This window comes from Mandrillus leucophaeus, unplaced genomic scaffold (genome assembly GCF_000951045.1).
Source record: "Mandrillus leucophaeus isolate KB7577 unplaced genomic scaffold, Mleu.le_1.0 Scaffold811, whole genome shotgun sequence".
NCBI classification, from domain to species: Eukaryota; Metazoa; Chordata; class Mammalia; order Primates; family Cercopithecidae; genus Mandrillus; species Mandrillus leucophaeus.
The window spans coordinates 447,245-471,348 of record NW_012108820.1 but is presented as its reverse complement, the minus strand read 5'-3'; the positions used below and the strand labels follow the sequence as shown (position 1 = coordinate 471,348).

The window sequence follows — 24,104 nt, the reverse complement described above, 5'->3', positions numbered from 1 at the left end:
GTTTTCCAAATGGTTCTTTGCAATTTATAGCACAGTAAACTCCAAATTTTATAACAGAACTCTTTTGAAATAATTTGATTCAGAGGACTTACACAGGGATCAGCAAAGTTTACTGATAAAAGGCTCGATGATAAATATTTAGATTTTATGAGCCACACAGTCTGTGACAACGACCCAACTCTGTTGTTGTATGCAAAAGAAGCCATGAACAATACATAAATGATTGAGCATGGCTATGTTCCGGTAAAACTTTATTTATGAACACTGAAATTTGAATTTCATTTAATTTTCACTTATTATGAAAGGGTATTCTTCTTTGTTGTTTTTGTTTTGTTGTTGTTGTTGTTTGAGACAGAGTCTCCTCTGTCACCCAGGCTGGAGTGCAGTGGCTCAAACCTTGGCTCACTGCAACCTCTGCCCCGGCTTCAAGCGATTCTCCTGCCTCAGCCTCCCAAGTAGCAGGGATCACAGGCACATGCCACCACACCCGGCTATTTTGTATTTTTAGTAGAGACGGGTTTCACCATGTTGGCCAGGCTGGTCTCAAACTCCCGACCTCAAAAGAATCCACCCGCCTCAGCCTCCCAAAGTGCTGGGATTACAGGTGTGAGCCACCGCACCTGGCCTTTCTTTTGATTTTTTCTGGCATTTTTTCTTTTGATATTTTCCTAACCATTTAAAAAACATAAAAATCATTCCTTGCTTGTGCATCATACAAAATGTTTGCTCACCCCTGGTGTAAACCAATCTACTTCATAAAGTACATTGGGCTCTTATTGCTGACTAGAAATTTAAAAAACAATAATAAATTACTCACGTTCCTTTTAACATTTCCAAAGTATATACTTAAAATTCTTGATTATATGTTTTTTGCCTTGTCACTTAAAAAAGAATGCTTCAAAAACCAAAAGTCCGGGTCAGGCGTGGTGGCTCACGCCTGTAACCCCAGCATTTTGGGAGGCCAAGGCGGGTGGATCACCTGAGGTCAGGAGATCAAGATCATCCTGGCCATAGTGAAACCCCATCTCTACTAAAAATACAAAAATTAGCTGGGCATGGTCGCGCATGCCTGTAATCTCAGCTACTCAGGAGGCTGAGGCAAAAGAATCCCTTGAACCATGGAGTCGGAGGTTGCAGTGAGTCGAGATCGTGCCACTGCACTCCAGCCTGGTGACAGAGCAAGACTCCGTCTCTCAAACAAAACAAAACAAAACAAAAAAACAAGCAAAACTAAAAATCCATGTAGTGCATCTAACTTTAATAGCCAAAAACCTATCTCCCGAGGACTAGGACTTGTCTATTCTTATGGTCCTGATCTTCTCCCCAAAATCTTGCTCTTCCAAGTCTTCCCAGTTCAGTAATTAGCGATTCCATTCTTCTAATTTTTCAAGCCAAAAATCTTGGAACCATCCTTGATTCCTCTTTCCAACCCCATATTCCAATCTTTCAGCAAATCCTGTTGGCTTTACCTTCAAAGTATAAATAAACTCCAACCATGCCTCAACACCTCTGCCACCACCCTCTACCCCAGAATACTGCAACTGCCTTTGACTAGTCCAAAGGGAAAAAAGCTTTTTTTCCTTTCTACTTATCAATCTAAATAAAAAGAAAGAGAGAGAAGCTTTTAAAAAGAAAGTGACATTTATTCAGGAATAAAGTATTCCAATGGGAATACACATGCCATAGTAAACTGTGTTCAGGGAGGTAAGGGAAGACAAAAGGTTTTTAAAGGAAAATGAGAAGGATCACATACTTGTTTTGAGATAATTACCCTTGGCTACAAGAATCAGTAACAAGGATGACACCAGCCCACGGCTGGACCAGGCAGTTGTTGGGCAGATGTTCTTGCAGAAGTATCTTCTGTGTAAGTGATGACGGTCTTTGTGCAAGGCTGTGGTTTTTGCAGTCTTTTGGTATATTTTGGTATTTATGCATGAAAGCTCTCTCTTCATAGCCTTTCCTGGCTCTATTTGTCTTTTTTTTTTTTTTTTTAAATAGAGACAGGGTCTCACACCCTGTCATCCTGGCTGGAATGCAGTGGCACAATCATAGCTCACTGCAGCCTGGACCTCCTGGGTATGGTGCTGTGCACCTGTAGTCCCCCTCCCAAGTAGCTGGGACTACAGACGCACACCACCATGCCCAGCTAATTTAAAATTTTTTCTTAGAGACAAGGCCACACTATGTTGCATAGGCTGGTCTCCATTTCCTAGGATCAAGCAATCCTCCTGCCTGCCTCAGTCTCCCAAAGTGTTGGGATTACAGTTGTCAGCCACTTGCCTGACCAGGCAGGAATTTTTTTTTTTTTTTAACACAAATTACTCCATTTGGATTCTGACAATTTTCATATATTCTATCCTCCCAGCACACTTCTGTGACCAGAGGTGTGGGGGCTTTTTCCCCACACCAAGCAATTCTCCACAGGACACCAAATGGCTATCCTATAATCCAACTCCATTTTGATGTTATCTACCTAGAGACCATGTCAGACCCTACAGGTTGAGGGCTCAGTTCCACGACTCCCTCCACTTCAGATGCCAATCCCACATCCAGAACACCAGTATATCTGACTGACTGGCTACAAAGGTTCCCACTCCCGCTTCTTGGGCATAACTAGTTTGCAAGGACGGCTCACAGAACTCAAACGAACACTTATGTTTATTGGTTTATCCTAAAGGGTATTCTAAAGGATATAGATGAAGAAATGAGTAGGGCAAGGTATGGGGCAGAAGAGGTATGAAGCTTCCACTTCCTCTGGGCATACCACCTCCACATGGCACCAGCCCCTCCAGCAACCCAGACACGCGTTAAATCCAAATCTTGATATTTTCATACAGCTTAATCTCCAGCCCCTCCACTCCTTTCCTGGAGGCCTGTGGGTAGGACTAAAAGTTCTCTCATTAATTCTCTAATCATGTGGGCTTTCCAGCTACTTGCCCCATCTGAAGCTATCCACGGCTCCATCCTAAGTCACCACATTAGTATGAACCCCAGTGTTAGCAAACAGGCTCATTATGAATAACAGGACACTCTTGTCACTCAGGAAATTCTAAGAGTTTTAGCTCTGTGACAGAAACCAGAGGCAAGGACCAAATATAATTCATATTATACTATAATCTCCCTGCTTTAGGTCTTGCCCATTACATACATTTTCAACAGTGCAGCCACAGTAAAGCTTTTAACACTGAAGTCAACTTATGTCACTCCTCTGCCAACATGTCTGCTATGGTTCCTGGTTCCACCCATAGTAAAAGCCAGAAAGCTTACAATGGCCTATAAAACCCTACTTGGTCCAGCTCCCCCATTATTTTTCTGATCCACCTTCTATCGCCCTGCTGGTTTCATTGCAGTAGCACAAATATCACAGGCAGCCTCCATTCTCTCAAGGCCTCCCTGGAACTTGCTTCCCCTGCCTAGCAAGCTCACTGCTCTACACCTCTTTCAGGCTTTTGCTCAAATTTCACTTTCTCATTGAAGCACTGCCCTCACCAACCTAATTAAAATTGCAAACTCCCCCTACTTTGGCATTCCAGTCCCTACTGCCTTATTTTCCTCCACAGCACTTTTTATCACATGACACAGAAACACATACTTGTTTATTGTCTTTCCCACTCTACGACATAACCTCCTTAAGGGAAAGAAATTTTTGTTTTATTATTGTATCCTAACATTGTATCTGGAACAATGGCAAACAGTGACACTCATAAAAAAACCATTGAATATATGCATAAAGAAATTTATATTTGTAGACATGCCTGGGATTACTTTACTTCAAATTATACCCAGCATAAGTATCTATTAACAACCACGTGACTAAGTCTAGTATTTTCCAAACCTGGCTGGCTGATGATCAGACTCATCCTCAAATGTTACAAAACCACAGAATTCTGGGCCAACTCTACTGAATCAGCATCTGGGGTTGATACTCAGAAATTTATTAAAAGCACTCTAGGTAATTCTGATGAACTGTTAATTTTTTGCTGGAATAAACAGATCCAAAATTAGAAGTCTGTATTCCAACCACAGCTCTGCCACTGTATCAGGATCTTATGTTCCTAAACCCTCTGAAATCCATCTATTTTCTTATTCATGAAATAGCAATACAAATCCTGCAAAGTTCTGAGAATTAAATGTGTATGAGACAGTCTCATAAACTGTCAAATACAATAAAATGTGGAGTATTATAGAATTTAATGAGCTGCTATATAAAAGCCGTACCAGTGTGTACAAATTACTATAATTTTAAAAGCTATTTAGAGCTTCTAAAAGGGTCTTTTAGACTTTACAAGATTCTATGCTCTATCTGGTTCACAGTATATATACTGGTTTTAGACTAACCAATTTCCAAAACAATCTTCCAGGTACATTAGAGATTCGCAACTTTTCCCATCAGTTGCAAAGATAAACCAAAGAGATGAGAGAGTAACTACTATACGCTAATAGCTAACAAGGACCTCCAAAAGGTTAAAAAAAAGAACTTGAAATGTATTTTCTCCTCTCTCAAGTCAAATGGCAATAAAAACAAAGATCTTTATGCAAAGGGAAAGGTAGGTGGAAAAATAACATTGTATACCAGACAGACTTAGAAACTGAGATTACATATTAAAAATCCAGCCTAAAAAACAAAAAATGAGTAAACTTTTAAAACAAGAAAAAAGCAAAAGAAAAAAGAAAAATCTTATATATACTATATAAGATTAATACTTTACCTGCAGATCCTCACACAAAAAGATAGATTCTTGAAAACTAATTCGGTAAGTCTTTAAGGCTTTTAACTTTCCCTTCTCTCTACAAGCAGGGCAATACTCATCTGATGGAACTTTAGCTGAATCATAATTCTAAAAGAGAAATAAAGCAAATTAAAATATAGACATTCCTACAATATATCAAAATATTAAAAGTTAGATGGAAAGGTAACCAGAAAAAATTATAATTTTCTATTACAAATATCCTGCCAAGATATTTTAAACATGGCAAATAAAAGAAATGCATATAAGCCTTTAAGCTATTATTCCAAAAATAATTATGTTATGGTTTTAAATATTAAATGTTAAGTGTTAAGAACAGCATCAATTTTATTTGCAAGAAAAAAAGTAACATCAACTACCAGGGAGAATTTATGTACCATATTTTCAAAGAACAGTAAATCATAAGGTCTATGTTTTATTTCCACTTTCATGTATCAATAAAACAGAGAGGTAAACACATTAAAACAATCTTTCGCCATTACTGTAAGATTTCCGTGGAAGACACAATTTTTTAGAAGTTAACTGGTAACATCGCAATTGAATTTAAGTCTCAAAAATACAGAAGAAAAAAAAAACTTTGCACTCAGGCAAAAAATAAGTTCACTAACTTTTCCCAAATACCCCACCATGTGGAGTGAAGATATCCCTATATCAGTCCCTGGTCCAATCACTGGCAAACCATTTCCAATCTTCGGAGAATCCATCATTCCGAGTCATTGGCTAATTTATGTCACTTGAGACATGTCAATATCACTAACGATTTTTTCAATGAACCCTGGAAAAAAAAAGTCAATAGACAATTAAATAAAAATTCTATTTACTATAAAAAAGAACCATGCTATTTTACAAGACGTATATATTAAATAGATGTTGAGGGCTATATGTCCTGGAATAAACATATTCTACAATTATAATCTTGAAGTGAAAATGATACCTATATTTACAAACCTAGCAAATTTGTGAACAGAGGGCAGTGACCAGTTTTCATAACAGACTCATTTGTGAACAAATTAAATAAAACTTGTAGTAGAGGTAGTTACTATTTAAGGCAAACTATATTGACCAGAATTTGAAAACCTAACTTCTTAGAGTCTATGTACAATTTGAAACAAATATGCCAGCATTTATACAGAGAAAAACCCCAGATCCATTGTGCCACTATCTGGCAGGAACAAAAGAAACAATGAACCATCTATTCCATACATTCCTATTGTTTTCAACTACCAACAACATTAATACTTCATCAGTTGGAAAAAATACTACAATACTACTTATTAAAAGCTGCTAACAAATCATTATTTGTAAATGATCTAATTTACACCACATTTAACTCCTTTTGTTATCAGAACAACAATATAAACACTGTCCTAGTACAAATTACATGTGGCAAGCTCGTTTTGAGCTTAGTCCCATGGTGTAGAACTGCATTTAATAGAGTAAAAATTACGAGAGACCGGAGCTCAGTGTAAGCAAAAAATAATTAAGAGTATTTTAATTGTGGGTTTACCATTATAGGAAAATTAAATACAGGAGACCTTTAGGGCAAAGGAGAATTACCACTTAGCAGAAATGTTGTAAAATAATTCTAGGCATAAGTCTTTCCCAAATCCGAATGCATGATTCTATGACACCCATCTCCTAGGAATCGATGGCTCATAATTCACTTTAAAAGCTAATTATGCTGTTCTGGTTCAGCTATATAAACTTCACAAACCTTTCAAGCCAAGGAATAACTTCAAAAATAAAACTGCTTTTTGAAGAAAGTATCAGTGAATTTTAATTTTCTATTCCTGAAGAAATAACCATAAGACAGCGTTTCTCAACCGCAGCATTACAGATAACTCTGACCAAATAACTGTTTGTGAAGGCTGTCCTATGTACTGACGATGTTTAGCAGCGTCACTGACCTTTACCCTCTAGATCCAACAGCGAAAAAAGTTTCCTGACTTGCCAAATGTCCCCCGGTAGGCAAAATCACCCCTTCTGGTGAGAACTACTGATGCTAACTTTTTTCTTTCTTTTTAGGCACACACCACTTATTACCCTTTGGCTGGTTCTATTTATAATCTACTTACAAAAGGGAACTATGTAGGAGTCAAACTTCCATGGTTCCTGCTTTGCAGGCTTTGTACCTGCGGATCTTGGTTCCGAAACTTACTTGTAAAATTAGTTTCTTCTAAGAATTAAATGAGATAAAGATGTAAAAAGTTTAGCACCTGACAAAGCTACTATTTGGTGCTAATTTTATACTTCATTCTGCGTAGAGAAGCAGTACACGTTGTATCATTCTGCGGTACTCTCAAATAGGAAACTAGTAGGCTATGTACTTTGAATAAACTGTTTTTGATGAAAATTTCCAAGTACTTGAGGGAACCTAGAAAACTTTTTCAAATCAAACGGTTTTCTCTTTGTCTCTCTCAATTATAAAATATAAAGGGCCTCCAAACTGCTCTCCTGATTCCGTCACCCAACATTTCAGCGGGAAAAAGATAGGCTGGTGGTTGAAATCCTGAATATATAGAATTCCCCAAAAGACAATTCATTTACTACCAGAGGTTTATTTGTCCATATGGGGGACATAAAAAAAATACCAGAGCTGAGCTCCCCAGGTCTTCTTCCAAATACAATTCACTTCGACTTAAATACAAAATCCTGGGGTGGATTTTACAACTTAATTTGACCCTAAGTAGCTGCTCTTCTTCCCTTCAAAAACAATCTGCTCCTCCTTCCCATATCTCACTTACATGTGGGCGTCTCCATCCTTCGAAACACACAGGCTAGAAAGTCTGAGTTGTTCCCTATTCCTTATTTCCCTCACAGTAAGTCACCAAATTCTGTGGACAGTTCTGTGGAAAGGTCTCAAATCTCTACCTCTTTCCCTTCCATATCACTGTCAAAATGATGTCCCTGTAAGATAAGTCTAAGCCTGTCAATGCTTAGCTTAAAATTCTCTATTTACTCCAGCCTGATTACAGTAAAGTCCGTTAAAACAGCCCAATATAACCTAAAGGTAGTACTATGACCTAAAGCTCACTGTACTGTGAAAACAATCCAGCTTTCCGGTTCTATTTTCCTCAGCTCTACTTCACCCCCAGCATCTTTCTCCTAATATCCACTTTTCATACTTCTGTGGGCCACTTATACTCCAGAAGCCTTAATGTGAATTATTAGCCAAGCATGAACCCAGTTATATAGCACAATGAACGTGTCAAGCTGGCCCTGGGAATCGTAACAAGTATGCAATTAAACTTAATTCACACTCCTGTGTGCAAAATGGAGAAACCCAGGGAAACAGCTGTTCGAAGAGGGGGCCTTATACCCACCCATTTGAGCTTGCCTTCCGAGAGCGAGTAGGCTCGGCACGTGAACTGTCAAGAGCGAGGCCACAACCCACCTGGAAGCCGAAGAACAGGGTCGGCTTTCTGTACCCAGCCCTGTCTGGTACCAAACCCAACTATTTTGAATCAGAGACGAACAGGACCAAAGGAGGGAAGTTTCAACACCCAACCTAAGAAGCCCCAAGAGGCGCAGGGTCCGTTAACCCTGCCCAACTCCACGCTCCTTGGAAAACGAAAACAAACTCTGGTTTCTCTTCAGCGTTCACCTCTCTGAGCCCAAACGGATCTGTAAGTCCAACTCTATACCTTAATCATCAATCTTTCCCACTTGAACCCCGTCCCAGCCTAGCCCATCCTTTCAGCGCGCCGACTACCCCATAGGTCATCCCAGCTCTGTCTCTTTTCCCAATTTCGAGAGCGGAAAGAAACCCCTCCCTCTTCTCCGTTACCTGCCGCGGGCACTCCCCTTCTTGGTATCGGGTCGATCGGAACTCCTGTTCCAGCTTGATTTCCACCCTAGTTGCAACGTTCAACCCACGTTCCCCGCGGACTGCTCCTCCCCCACTCGCGTTTCCACTAGGAAGGCGGCTTCCGGCTTCAGTCCGCGGCAAAACAGTCCTCCTTCCTGCTGCACGCAGGGCCTGAAAGAACGGAGGCGTGGCGGGGAAGGTGAAGACGTGAGCACTTCCGGTCGCGCTCCGCAGAGGCGTGGCCGTCCGCCCTGTGGCCGCAGACGCAGTTGCGACTGCGGCGACGAGGAGGGGCGGGGCCGGTGGTTGCTGAGCCCGCCATGTGTGAGTGGCTGGGTTTGGGGAGGCGACGTTTCTGGAAGCTGCTGGAAAGCGCCCGAGTGGCGGAGGTGGCGCCAGCGGCCAGGGGGTGGGGCGTGATTAAAACTAGTGCGCGGCCTGCTGCGGAGGGATTACGCTGAGGAAAGAGACCGGCTTCTGCGTTGCTGTTCCGTGGTCCGCGGGAGCGTGATCGGGAGCCGCTGGGTCCTGGGGTGACCCGCGGAGGTGGGAGAGGGAAGGGCTCCCGAAGCCGGCGGAGGTGCCATGGAGCCTCTCCGCCGGCGTGGCCTTCACAGCTGGGTCGCGCTGGGCATCCGTAGTCCGCTCTCCCAAAGCCTCGGTGGAGCCGAAGCTGCCACAGAGTGCATGTTCACAAAGGGTCATCACACACGGAGCTGCCCCTCCCTGTCTCCCTAGAGCCCATCTTCGAGGCCAGGGGCTTTTCTACCAGGATTCTGGGGTGTTTCTCCTCCTTTCCTCCCTCCCAGATCTTCTCACGGTAAGGGGAGCAGCGAAAGCACAGGGACTTTGCATTCCACGACCCGTTCTGACTAGTCAGCAGCCGTTCTGTCCCTGCTGCACTAATTCCAGCTGCCCTGCCTTGTTTTAACTTTAGAGAAAGGGGGAGTTCTCATTTGATAAGTTTAAGCCTCTGCTTTCGTAGGAAGGTCATGTGGCTTAAGGGACATCGTGACCGCGTATGCTATTTCTGCCTGTGCATTCTAAATCTTGGGGGCAGCATATTCCAGAAGTCCTTTTGGTCGATTGGTTATGTGTCCTAGGATAACATTTTGTAGTTTCAGACCATTTCTTTACAGACTAACCACAATTGGTATTTTGGAGTGTGGGGTTTTTTAGTCGTCTCAAACTAAATGATTATATTCTGGAATAATGCTGATAATTTGGGTAGGGTGGTATGGAGGAAACAAGTCTCGTGTAGAATAAATTATTTAGTAAGAAGGATTTTAGTTTTTGGTACTTCTGAATGCAAATGGCCAAGGAATCCAGCAGAGTTTGTTGGGGTTTCTCCAGACAAAAATAGGCTGGTTAGTTTACCTTTTTCTGTTGCTTTACTAGATTATTAATGTATTTGTATATTTAAGATCTAGCTAGTTAGGTTTTTATGAATTGTGATTAAAATTGGAGAAAGTAGTACTTCCTCCTGAATAGCCAAAACTCAGAGGGTGGTTTTCTTGCTCACCACTGCTACTTCCATTTTTAGAATGGAATACACTATTTGTAAAAAACAAACTAGCTGAGTGTTAACTCATAAATTGAACAAAACAATTGGTTCAGTTAAAATATAGCTAAAATTGTAAGACTGCAAAATAACATCACCAAACTGAATTATATTTTTTAAAACATGGTTGTCTGCAAAGTTGAATTTTAGTCTTTTAGTGTAAATTTGATACTTTTTCAGGAAAATAATTAGTAACAGAAACAAAATGGAGGTGGGGCTTGAGTTGTAAAGAGAAAGGAAAGGATTTTAGTGTGTTCTGTGTTTTCGCTGTAGAGCTTTTTCCCCTTGTAAAAGGTAGTACAAGACTCACAAGATAAAGAGAAGAACTTGGATACAGGAGATCAGCAGAGATTGACTAGAAAACAAACCCCTTTCTTTTATATTATAGAGTAACGGTCCAAGTTGAGAATAGTGTATACATATCTGCTTATTCCTATATATTTGAAATGCTTTTATTACATATCCTGGTCCTAGACAGAGTGCAGTACCTTCCAGTGGGATTAAAGCTCATTGCCTCCATCCGCTTGTGAGCAGTGTGGGACAGAAATTTTATTGACCTATTTCCAGTTATAAACTCATGGTTTAAAGGGAGGAAGCTTTTATTAAATTAATAACTAACGAACGGCTGCAGTAGTTCAGTGCTGTATGATTAGGATTTTCTTTTTTATCTCCCCCTCATTTTAGGCACTCACGATGTCAGCTCTTGCGCCTTCTGCTAAGTTAGATTCCTTAACCACAGTACAAGTCTTTGGCCCAAACATGGAATATAAAAGCTACTTGCTATGATTTATTTTTCTAGTCTCATCAAAAAGATGAGAGTCGAAGTGACTGGCTGTACTTTCTAGAAGCACTCTATGAGTACAGTCTGTAATCCCACATCTCAGACTAACATTCAGAAAGCGCTGAAAACCAAAAACTTCTTAAGCTTGGCAACAAAATTCATTTGGTAGCAAAATATGACCTGAACTATTGAGAAGCTGTATATAGTCTTTATCCCATGTGTTTTGCTGAAACTGTATTAATATGTTTGATTATGGGGTGCTGTCCTTGGCCCCTGGTATGTGGGATGTGATATATTGGTTTATATACCTTGTAACACTTAAAAATTGTATGAAATTCTTATTTCTAAAACATCCAACCCTTGGGTTTTAGTTAAGGAATTGTAAACCTGTATTCATATTTTTGGCAACACACTTGTGCTATGCGTGTGTATATTTAAAAAATGAAGATATTTTAGTTCTTTCAGTAAATTCATATATGTTAGGATAGCAAAAGTACGTGTGTCGTATTGTGTGTCTGTCACATCGTGCATCTATCATATTGTATACATGCAATGATAGAGGTATGCACAGCATATTTGTAAGTGTAGCCATATAGTGATCCAAATAAGAAATTAGTAGTTTAAGGGCTTAAGGTTAGTTTATATTTCAGGCTCTAAAATTTAGATAAAACATGACAACTCAGCCAGGTGTGGTGGCTCACACCTGTAATCCTAGCACTTTGGGAGGCTGAGGGGGGTGGATCATGAGGTCAGGAGTTCAAGACCAGCCTGGCCAAGGTGGTGAAACCCTGTCTCTGCTAAAAAAAAAAAAAAAAATACAAAAATTAACTGAGCACGGTGGGAGGTGCCTGTAATCCCAGCTACTTGGGAGGCTAAGGCAGGGAGTATTGCTTGAACCCCGGAGGTTGGAGATTGCAATGAGCTGAGATCACACCACTGCACTCAAGCCTGGGCGACTCAGCGAGACTCTGTCTCAAAAAAAAAAAAAAAAAATGACAGCTTGTAATGTAGCCCAAACTTACTTGGTTCTGTTTTGCCCATAGAAAATGAGAAGATGGCATGATAATAGTGTAAAGTTGATACTGGAATATCTAACATCTAATCCCATGTCTTCTGCTGTGTGACCTTACGCAAGTCACTGAATTTTTAAGGTCTCAGTTTACAGATCTATAAAATGAGAAGTTTGGAATAGATGGTTGTCTTAAGGAAAGTTCCTTACAGTTTCAACATTCCATGTGTGGGTATTTACTCTTAGAAGTACCACCTGCTTCAAAAAGTTTTTCCTACTAAGGGTGTGATCCCATTTCATCTCAAATTGCTGTCTTGCTGATCTAAACTTGTCACTTTGTTCATAGGAAACACATTTATTCACATGGTTCAAAATTCAAAAGGTGCAAAAGGATACTCAGTGAAGTCATTTTCTGCCTAGGAAGCAACGAGTGCTACCAGTTTCTGGTACATTTTTCAGAAAAATTTTACACATGTGAGAGCAAATAAATTACTATATATATTTTATTTTTCTTCCCTTTTTCTATGTAAATGGTACATACCATGCATGGTGATTATGTACCTTATTTGTTCACTTAACCTTAAAAGTTGTTCTGTTATTATTTAAGGTATTTCCTTATTTTTATGGCTGCATAATCTTCCATTTTATAATGTACCATTATTTCATCAACCCTATCCTTTTGAACATTTAGGTGTTTTTTTTTTCAGATCTTTATTAAAGAGCATTGTGCAATGAAGACCTTTCTACGTACATCATTCTCCACATATGTGACTGTATTTGTGCCCTAGCCAATGGTACGGCTGGGTCCTGTCTACTTTGACTTATGTGTTCTCTATGCCAGTATTGTATAGTGGAGTCAACACCCTGTTGACTCTAAAGTAAGCATATGAGATAAATCACATCACCTGAATGGCTGATTTTTCATGTGAGCCCTGATAGCATATATGTACATGCATAATATACATATGTATGTATATGAAGCAAGTAGATTATGTGTAGGGACTTTGTCCTAAACAAACAAACAAATAAATCTTTAAACACTAAAATCATGCCACTGAGCAAGATTTACAATGAGCTGCATGTGAGAACAGAAATGAGTGATGTAACAACAGGTTTGTTCTTTCCAGCTCATGCTTATTCCAAGGCATGTACTCAATTAGTACTCTTAAGCTGATATTTTTCTTTAAAAATTTTTGCCAAGCATATATGGTTGAATTTGTGTAGCACGCAACTTCTAGATATTTCTACTTTACCAATAAGAAAACAAGGTGTAAGGCTAGGCATAGTGGCTCACACCTGTAACCTCAGCACTTTGGGAGGCTGAGGCAAGTGGATCACTGGAGGTCAGGAGTTCTAGGGTGTGGTGGCACATGCCTGTAATCCCAGCTATTGAGGAAGCTGAGGCATGAAAATGGCTTGAAACTGGGAGGTAGAGACTGCAGTGACCCGGTAGCGTGCCTCTGCACTCCAGCGTGGACCACAGAGACAAGACTGTCAAAAAACAAAACAAAACAAAACAAAAGGCCTAAAAGAAGTAAACCATTTACTCAAATTTGCATTAACAAGGTGGCTAACCTGGTACTAAAAGCTACATTTTCTCATTTCTAATCCAGGGCTTTTTCCAGTGTGTTCTCAGAATTGGATGTGTAGCTCTAGCAGATTTGAGAATGTCCAGTAATTAGGAACTGCTTTAGGTACGTTCACTCTTCCTAGACTCCAGAGCAATCTAAACTTCACAAAGCAGCGGAGCGTTTTTCCAGTGACAGAATAACGTTCTATAAGTACTTGTTGAGGTAATCACACAACATGCTGATTAGCAATCAGGAAGCCTCCAAATCAAAAAATTAAGTGCATATAAAGAAACACTCTTTCCTAATTGGGACGTAGTTGTCACTTCAAGATGAATTCATCAGTCATAAGGACTGGAAGGAATTTAGGATTATTTGGAAATAGGTAGTCTTAGTTTCCCCAGAATTCATGCCATCATTTAATTTAGCCAGAAAATTTAAAATAATTATCACCAGAAAAGGAGAAGTGGTAGTAGAAACAATAGCAAAAGAAAAATAGAAAGTTGGAGGATATGCTTTAGTAACTACATTCACATAGAAGGTTAGATGTGTTTTAGTAACTGTATTCGCTTGAAGCTGGCATTGCAGCACATGACCCTCCCCTTTAGGGCCTCAGCTACCTGCTGACAATGCTAGTCCCCTTGTCTCTACGTAACTGACTCTTTTCATCCTTGGAGTCTTAGCTCGAGTGTCTTGTGTCAAGCTGTCCACCCTATTTGAGGAGCCCTCTGTCCTCTACCCCCACTCTAATTGTTACCACCTATTTGTTTTCCTTACAGCATATGTGTGTGTATGTGTATATGTATGTATATGTGTATGTGTGTGTATATATGTATAACATACACATATACATATATTTTTGGCCCCATAGTAGGTTGTGAGATCTGTGAGAGCAAGGATGACATCTCTTTGGTTCACCATCACCTATATAGTGTCTAGTATACATAGTGCATATTTGTTGATGAATTATCTTGGTGGCTCCCAATTTTCAATTTACAAGGCTGATCAAACCTACTTTTAAAACAGAATGTATTAAATAGCCTATTTCCTTCATGTTTGTTAGTTCAGATGTATGCATAATTGGTATGCTTTTCTTATTGAGAAACCTATTATTCATCAATGGTTTTTTTTTTGTTTTTTACACTTACTGGTTTTTTATAAAGGATGTTTTAAAGGGTACAGATGAACAGCCAGATGAAGAGATGCACAGGGCCAAAAAGCTTGTATTGAATGTGCAAAGGACTGCCATAAATGCAGGGAGAATACAGCGGTGAATAATGCATAGTCCTCATTCCTAAAGAGAAATAGAAATGTTTGTAAACAAATAGCTTTCATACAAGGTGGAATGAAATAAGTGCTAAATAGTTGTACAAGCAATGTTTTGTAGAAGCTATGGGGGAAAAATGATTAATTTTAATTATAGGAAGGCCCTCACAAAAGTAAGTTTTTACTTTTTGGTCTTCAAAGAAAAATAGAGCACAAGTCCCTATAGATGAAGAATAGGGATGAATAAATGTTTAGCTTCACTTTTTAAAAAGTCCTTAAAATAGCTGTAATCCCAGCACTTTGGAAGGCTGAGGTGGGCGGATCACAAGGTCAGGAGTTGGAGACCAGCCTGGCCAGCATGGTGAAACCCCATCTTTACTAAAAATACAAAGAATTAGCTGGGCATGGTGGCACGTACCTGTAGTCCCAACTACTCGGGAAGCTGAGGCAGGAGCCTCAGATCCAAGATTGCACCACTGCACTCCAGTCTGGGCAACAGAGCGAGACTCCGTCTCAAAAAAAAAAAAGCAGTATTGACCACAAAGGACTCATAACGCATTGTTATAAAGCAATCTTTTTTTAAAAATTAGTTAAAAATAAAATGACTCCAGCCATAAATATTATACTTCTGCAACTGAGGATGACTGTAAAATCACTTTAACTGTTTTGACTAGGTTGACAGCTAAGTTGAGGTTCAATTTAATGATTGAATTGTAACTGAGTGCTAATTGGAGCTAGTAATTGTTTAGTAAATGTATCAATTAAGACAAAAACTATTGAATAATGAAAACAGATTCATTTTTTAAAAAGAGATTTTTAAGCCGCTTGGTGGTCTTTAATATATGGTTCTCTGCCACATAAGTTAAAATGGGGACTGGTTTTTGGTGGTCTAATCTGATTTTTTAAGTTTATTTTTGCTTCCCTATGTCTGTTTTGCTAAGCAATACAGACCTTCACACTTTTTTTTTTTTTTTTTTTTAGTGTAGGCATTAGATTTACAGATCTCATTTAAACTTGGCTATATATTAATCCCAGTTTTGTTACTTCATACAAAATATGTAACCTCCCTGAGGCTCAGTTTCACTGATAAAATGAAAACATCTACTAATCCCACTTCTGTCATTTAACTAATTTTGTGGCCTCAGACAAATCATTTAACCTGTCTGAGCTTCAGTTTTTCCGTGTATGAAATGAAATTCTCTTAAATGAGGTAAGACATAGGACAATGTCTGGCAGTTAATAATGCCCTCACAGCAAATGTTGGTTTTCCCTCACCCTTCCACGTCATCTAAACCCTGCATGTCCTTTACAGATTGCTTTAAATTCTGTTTTCTCTTTCCTTTGCCAGCTCCTAGCACTCTCTTGTAGAGTTGTTGCACTTACCATATATACCATGGATTCTTCAGTGGGTATTATTACAATTGACCCTTGAGCAATATAGGGATTAGGGACCCACCCCCTCCTTCCCCATGCTGTTGAAAATCTGCATATAACTTTTGACTGCCCAAAAAATGTAGCTGCTAATAGCCCACTGATTACTGGAAGCTTACTAATAGCATATATCGTTAACTAACACATATTTTATATTTCATGTGTTATATACTGTATTCTTACAATAAAGTAAGTTAGAGAAAAAAGTTACTAAGAAAATCATAAGGAAAAGTAAATATATTTACTCATCATTAAGTGGAAGTGGATCATCTTAAAGATCTTCGTCCTTGTCACCTTCACATTGAGTAGACTGAAGAAGAGGAGCCGAGTGGATCAAGAAAATGTTTATGTACACCATGGAATACTATTCAGTCATACAAAGGAATGAAATAATACCTTTTGCAGCAACTTGGACGGAGCTGGAGGCCAGTATTCTAAGTGAAGTAACTCAGGAATTAGAAACCAAAAATGGAATGTTCTCACTTAAAAGTGAGAGCTAAGCTATGAAAACACAGAGGTGTAAGAATCATGCGGTGGACTTTGGGGATTCGGGTTGTGAAGGAAGGTTGGAAGGGGGTTAAAAGACTACATATTGGATATAGTATACACTGCTCAGGTGACAGTTGCACTAAAATCTCAGAAATCACCATTAATGAACTTATCCATGTAACCAAAACCCATCTGCATCCCCCAAAACTACTGAAATAAAGAGGACGGGTGGTTCTTGCTGTCTTAAGCCTCATGGCAGAGGCTTAAGAGCAGGAGCATGTTGGGAGGGAGGGAGGGAGGGAGGAGAGGCAGGCACACTTGGTGTAACTTTTATTGAAAAAAATCACATCCATTTATAAGTGGACCCAGGCAGTTCAAACCTGCATTGTTCAAGGGTCAACTGTGTATTGGGAACTTGTTAAAACTGCAGCTGCTTGGGTCCCATGCATGATTCCATGAATTTGGCATGGGTCCTGGGCATCTATATTTTTTTCTCCCTCAGATTTTCTTACGCTTACCAATGATCACGGTTTTTCACCTATTTGTTAATCATGTGTTTTTTATAGTTTATATTTAAAACCATTCAGGTGTTTTAGTTTAAACCTCAAATATACTATAAACTCCATGAGGGCACAAAATTAAAGTTAGTTTAGAGGTTGATAAGTAATGCCCACACCTTTTTTATCTGACTATGTTTGGATCCAGTTAAATCAGATAGATGAAGATTGAAATGAAAGTTTACTGAAAAAAGTTGTTTGGAAAAAGCTGAGATTTGCAGCAACAACGAACTTCAAAGAACTAGGCAGATTTAAAATTAAGAGTTTTTCTATCAACAAGAATAGAGCTTGTCCCACTACATTTACTGTGTAACAGAGCAGGCCAAAAAAAATGACCCTCTTCAGTCAGCCAAATCCCAAATGGAAAGGAGAGAGCAAGTTGGCTGAGCCTCAGAATTTTTTCTCCCAAACTTGCTGTCAGATCGTTTAGCCCCTCCTATCCTAGAAAGGAGTTAAGAGTAGAGGTCAGCCATGATTATTACAGTAAGGAAGTTTTATCTGGAGTATGAAAGAGCTTTCCTCATGCCCTCAACAGTACTCAATAGGTATTAATGGATTTTTTTTAATACTTTGCATTGGGTTGCTGTGATTTTTAGTACCTAAATAAGTTATGAAGTTACAACTTCAGTTAAATCAGTATATATTATTGTATTAGTTATATTTTGTTATGTAACAAATTATTCCCCAAACAGCTTAAAACAGCATTTGTCATTTCATACATGGTGTATGAAATGATACGTGGTCAGGAATCTGGGAGTGGTTTAGCTGAGTGGCTCCAGTTCGGAGCCTCTTATGTGGTTGCAGTCATCTAAAGGCTGCTTGAGTGTCTTCACAACATGGCACCAGAGCACGTGATTTGAGAGAGAGGCAGAAACCACAGTGTCTTTTACAACCTAACCTTAGAAGTGACCTACTCTCACTGTGCTGTATTCTATGGGTTACACAGACCTACCTACACAACAGTATGAATACCAAGAGGTGTAGGATTCATTGGAGGCCATCTTGAGGGCCGACTACCACACTTTTATAACATGTTAGTTTCACTTTATATCTCACAGAACAAGTCATTCAATAATGTCTAATATCCCAATAAAATTGTTTAATGGTAATTTTGTGAAATAATTGTATTTTTATATAATAAAATTTCCTACCTAGAGATCAGGCTGTGAGAATATGTCCAGAGGATGATTCTGTACTACCAGCCCCTTCTTGTCTAGTTCTATTTCTGAATCAGTAATTTATATAGCATGATCAAGAACTACTCTGATTGCATGTTCTTCTAGATAGTCTGTGAAAGTTCAGGTGATTTATAGACAGACTTACCATAGGTGATTGTATTAGTCTGTTTTCACGCTGCTGTAAAGAACTACCTGAGACTGGGTAATTTACAAAGAAAAGAGGTTTAATTGACTCACACTTCTGCATGGCTGGGGAGGCCTCAGGAAACTTACAATCATGACAGAAGGCGAAGGGGAAGCAAGGCATATCTTACATGGTGGCAGGAGAGAGAGAGCGAAGAGGAGGAAGTCACACGAATTTAAACCATCAGCCCTTGTGAGAATTCTGTCACAAGAACAGCAAGGGGGAAGGCCACCCCCATGATCCAGTCCCTTCACACCATGCTTCTCCTTTAATACATGGGAATTACAATTCAAGATGAGATTTGGTTGGGGACACAGAGCCAAACCATATGAGTGATAATAGCTACAATTTTGATTTTAGTATGAGTTAATATTTACTTCTGGTCTCCTGGGAGGTACCTCATGAAGTCTGATTCCCATGTACTGATTTATTCAAGTGAAGGTTTCTTTTGCAGTGGTAATAATTAGAATAAGGTGGACTAGATGGCTAGTGAAGATCATTGAAATAGTCCATAGGCCCAAAGGAGCCGAAAACCATCACTGTAAGCAAGTGGCAGTGCTGTGATTAAAATTCTATTGCCAAAGCTTAAAAGAAGCTCAATAAGTGAAATGAAATGATTAAGAATATAATTTATTTCTTAAAATATGCTAAGTAATCCTAGGTTTTGTAAGATAGCAAAAAATACTACAGTGTTTGAAGTGTTCATTGAATTCAGGAGTGCACAATTCATTTGTCCTCTATAGCTGCTCAACACAATAGAAAAGATAATAACTTGAAGATTGTGACAAGATGTTTTAACATAACCTGACAATGCCTGAACATTCTTTGGAATTCTAACCGTAAGCATTGTTAGATCAGTTTGCATTTTAAGTTGCTTTGAGTCCTTACAGATGAATGACCAGTTGTAGAAGCCCAAATATTTGTATAATCAATTTTCTCATCCAGATGTAAGCTGTTTATTACATAGACATAAACGTGTAGAGCGTAGTATTACCAGACCCAGTGAACTCATTTGGATGTCATAATTTCCAGTCATGTAGGCATATTTGACAGCAACTTTCACCCCCCAAGTGTTAGGAGGCACTATTTTGCTAATCAGGGAAGAAATTTTGGGAAATTCATTTTGCTTTCCAAATGTAATTTGTCATGATCAATAAAATGTTTGGTTTGGTTATTGATGAGCTTTAAGACATGCTCTCCTATGAATTCTTAGGGTAAATGAGAGATGGTAGTAGTTTTTTTCTGTATATAGAGTATATAAACCCTGAAAGTTGCTCAGTTGAGTCTTCAGAGCTAATAAGTGATGATAAATGAAAAACAAATCTTGGAATAATTGATTTTCTGAAAGTGAAAGGGCAGAGCGAGATAAGGAAATCGGGAAATGTTAATTTTAGACTATTGTGCCAATAGTAATGAATGTATTCACTACCCGAAAAAACTATTCTTCTAGAATAGAAAAACAAGTTAAGTGACATGACATGATCAGTCAGATTTATTCTATAAGACAGGTCTTTTCAAAAAGTCATTATTAATAGAGACCAAAGACACATTAATAGAGACCAAAGACACAACCAAATGCTGTGCATGGACTTTGACTTGATCCTGGTTTGCAAATCACATATTGGGGAAATTGTAATGTACCCAGCTATAGAATATATTTGGGAATAAATTTTTAATTTCCTTAGGCGTGTTCCTGGTTACTATGGCTATGTAGGAGAATGGACTTATTTTAGGAGGTATATCTGAGGTATATTTACAGGGAAAGTTATCTTCAAACAATACACAGTATGTACAGGGAAAACAAATACGGCATTAAATGTGGAATCCGTGGTAAAAATAAGTGTGGTTGTCAAACAGTTCTTTCAGCTTTTTTATATGTTTGCATATGTAAAATGAGAGAAAAATCCCTCTCTGGAACGCTGTTTCTTCATCCAGCTTTGCAAGAAAAGACCTCAAGAGAATTTATCATTGTTTATGGCTACCACCTCTACCCTTCCTCTGCTGTTCTCTCTCTCTTGAATTCAGACCTGTGAGACTTTTATTCCTGTCTTCCCACCAAAACTCTCATTTCCACGTCAGCATTGGCCTCCATGTTGCCAGACCTGGTGGTCCTTGCTTAGTCCTCATATTGCTTGACCTCTAAGCAGCATTTGTTGCAGTCGATCAAGTGGTATAATGATTCTCTCAGACTCTGAGTTCTGCTGCTGCTTGACTTCTCCACCAAAAGAGGAAGCTCCTCTTTTGGTGGTTCCTCCTCTTTTTTAAACATCAGAGTGCCTCCGGGCTCAGATCTCGTCTCAATTTGTGTTTAGTTCCTATATCACCTTACCCTGTTCTATAACTTTAAATACTATTTAGATGTGGAGACTCCCAAGTTCATATTGCCACCCCAGCCTCTCCCCTGAACTTCAGACTCATTTATCCATCTGCCTACCTGATACATTCCCTTGGTGCCAAATAGGCATTTCAAGTTTAATGTATCCAGAACTGAGCACGTTGGTCCCATCAGTCTCTTCTGCACACCCCCCAACAAAGCAAGCACATGCTATTTACCTGCTGTTCCACATTCTTCCTCATCTCCATATGAGGAACTTCATTCTTCTAATTGCTCAGGCAGTAAATCCTGGTGTCTGATTCATATTTTCCCCTCATACCTTACATTTAATCCCTCAGCGAATATGGTCAGCCACACTTCAAAAACATATTCAGGCCAGGCGCGGTGGCTCACGCCTGTAATCCCAGCACTTTGGGAGGCCGAGGCGGGCGGATCACAGGGTCAGGAGATTGAGACCATCCTGGCCAACACGGTGATACCCCATCTCTACTGAAAATACAAAAAATGAGCCGGGCGTGGTGGCGGACGCCTGTAGTCCCAGCTACTTGGGAGGCTGAGGCCGGAAAATGGCGTGAACCCGGGAGGCGGAACTTGCAGTGAGCCGAGATCGCGCCACTGCACTCCAGCCTGGGCGACAGAGCGAGACTCCGTCTCAAAAAAAAAAAAAAAAAAATTCAGAAGCTAAGCACTTCTCCAGCTCTTACCACTACCATCTCAATCCAAGGTACATTCTAGGACAGATTATAACAGATTTTCTCAACCTTGGTACTATCAACGTTTTGGGCCAGCAATGTTGGGGTAAAGGGCTGTCTTGTGCATCGTAGGATGTTTAGCAGCATCCCTAGCTTCTACCTGCTAGATGCAATTAGCAGCCCGTCCCAACAGTTGTGACAGCTAGAAATGTCACCAGACATTGCCGAACTGTTCCTTGGGGGGACGTTGGATTATGGACCACTGGATTATAGCAATATCCTCCTATTGTCTCTGCTTCCTCTCTTGCCCCCATACAGCTTATTCTCCATCTAGCAACCAGTATATCAGATCAAAACATGAATCAGATCATGTCATTTATTTTCTTCAAAACCTTCCTGTGGTTTCCCATCTCATTAGCGTCAAATCTGTAAGTGCCTACAGATCCCTTCCTGACCAACATACATACCTGACCCACCCACCCCCCAACTTGGAGAGCAACTTTTTCTCTCTGTGCAGATTTGAAAAGGGCATCTTTTCCACTGGATGGATGCAGCCTCTTCCCCTGCTTTATTTTTCATCACAGTATTATCACCACTTTACATGTTCAGTTTGTTGAATGCGTGGTAAGATGAGAAGTATAATTGTCAAAATGTGCCCTTGGTATCCATAGATTCCACATCTGTGGATTCAATCAACTGTAGATCCATAATATTAGAGGGGAGAAAAAGGCATGTATTCTGAACGCGTGTGGACTTTTTTTCTTGTCATTCCCTAAACAATACAGTGTAACAACTATTTACGTAGTATTTTCATCAGATTAAGTATTATAAACTAGAGATGATTTGAAGTATACAGGAAGACATGTAGGTTATATGCAAGTACTATACCATTTTATATAAAGGACTTTGTGGCTTAAACATGATTTATCATTTGTCATGATCCTGTAGGTAACTGTAAAGTGCTTCTGCTGGGCTCACCTGGGCTGCTCATGCAGATTTTGGTATCCTTAGGGAGTCCTAGGACCAATTCCCCACAGATACTGAGGGATGACTGTTTTTAGTAAAAGGTAAGTTGCTAAAAGTTCACCTAACCCAATCTGAGAATGTCAAGAAAACCTTAGCACCTAACATAACCTCAGAGATTCTACAAAGGTCTCACAGAAGAAACGATGCCTAAATAAGACTTAGTGTGGTCATGTAGAAGGAGAGAAGGGTATTAGTAGTAAAGAGGAGAAGGAGTGGAGCCAATGCCCAGTTCAGTTTTGAACTGCCTCCTTGATACTTCCAAGAGGAGAGATATTTCCAAGAGGAGATTCTGCCATCAGGTAGTTAGAGAGACAAGTCTTGATCATAGGAGAGGCAGCTAGACTATAAACACAGATTTGGGAATAATCACTAGATAAGCAGAAATGAGGGACTGTTTACATGTCAAAATTGGAAGGAAAGCCTTGAGATTTAGTCTGATAACTAAAGAAACTCCGTAAACAATTTGCCAGAGAGAATACAGCGGAAAATTTAAAACATGATAGGAGGCTGCACGGTGGCTCATACCTGTAATTCTAGCACTTGGAGAGGCCAGGGCAGGCGGATTGCTTCAGCCCAGGAATTCAAGATCAGCTTGGGGCAATAAGGCAAAACCCAATCTCTACCAAAAAAAAAAATACAAAAATTAGCTGGACGTGATAGCATGTGCCTGTGGTCCCAGCTCCTTGGGAGGCTGAGTTGGGAGGATCATCTGAACCTGGGGAAGTCGTGGCTGCAGTGAGCTGTGATCACACCACTGCCCTCTGGCCTGGGCGACAGAAAAAGGTAAAACAAGATGGGAGACTCCTAATGTGTTTCTCTCGGACAAGGAAAACAAAACAAGATAAGGTTGTTTGTTCTTGAGGAAGAACAATTATTTAGCTTAAACCAGACTAAAGCCAGGGAAAGAGTTCTCTAAAACCTCAGTGATTATGGAAGTGTTGAGTACAACAGATAATAAAGCCAGCTAGCTGTGCTACTCATGTAAATTCTAAGGTTATTTTAATTTTTATGCATTATAAAAATCAGCTTTTCAAAGTTGGAAGTTTTTGGAGTAAAAAAATAACTTTTAAAGTGTGGAGGGTTCTTTTTCTCTCATTCTTACACTTTTAATTTAGTATTGTAAATGGACATGTTTTTAGTCGAACTGTAATGGTTGTCTAATTTTGTGTAACAAACGCCACTCCAAATCTTTGTAGTTTAAAAAACATTTATTATTTGTCATGATCTAGTAGGTGACTGGAAGATTCCTCTGGTCTCACCTAGTTCTGTTCATGTGGCCGTAGTCAGTTAGCAGCTGGGCTGAGGCTGAAGGGTCTAAGCGGGCCTTGGGGACATGTCTGAGGCCGTGGGGCTGGTGTCCCCGACAACATATCTGAGGCTGTGGTGCTGGTGCTGATGTCCCCGGTGACATGTCTGAGGCCGTGGTGCTGGTGTCCCCGGTGACATGTCTGAGGCCGTGGTGCTGGTGTCC

The 24,104-nt window shown here is 39.7% G+C and overlaps 2 protein-coding genes across 6 annotated transcripts in view; one reads left to right on the top strand and one right to left on the bottom strand.

The window, feature by feature from the left end:
• Window positions 1-8,907, bottom strand: part of USPL1 (ubiquitin specific peptidase like 1) — a 39,537-nt gene extending 30,630 nt beyond the window's left edge. Inside the window, exons 1-3 of one of the 2 annotated variants that reach the window (XM_011967824.1) lie at window positions 8,536-8,899; window positions 5,357-5,523; window positions 4,710-4,838 (exon numbers count right to left, since the gene is read on the bottom strand). In XM_011967824.1, coding sequence (XP_011823214.1) covers window positions 4,710-4,838; window positions 5,357-5,455 — 228 coding nt within the window. In that variant the 5' untranslated portion in view covers window positions 5,456-5,523; window positions 8,536-8,899. Of the gene's footprint in view, window positions 1-4,709; window positions 4,839-5,356; window positions 5,524-8,535 lie in introns of both variants that reach the window. The other variant, XM_011967825.1, reaches the window with a different exon arrangement.
• Window positions 7,219-24,104, top strand: part of HMGB1 (high mobility group box 1) — a 170,622-nt gene continuing 153,736 nt past the window's right edge. The window contains exon 1 of one of the 4 annotated variants that reach the window (XM_011967833.1): window positions 7,219-8,374. The gene's annotated coding sequence lies outside the window, so the exon portion shown is untranslated. Of the gene's footprint in view, window positions 8,375-8,997; window positions 9,924-24,104 lie in introns of those variants that run through there. The other 3 variants (XM_011967831.1, XM_011967835.1, XM_011967829.1) reach the window with 3 other exon arrangements.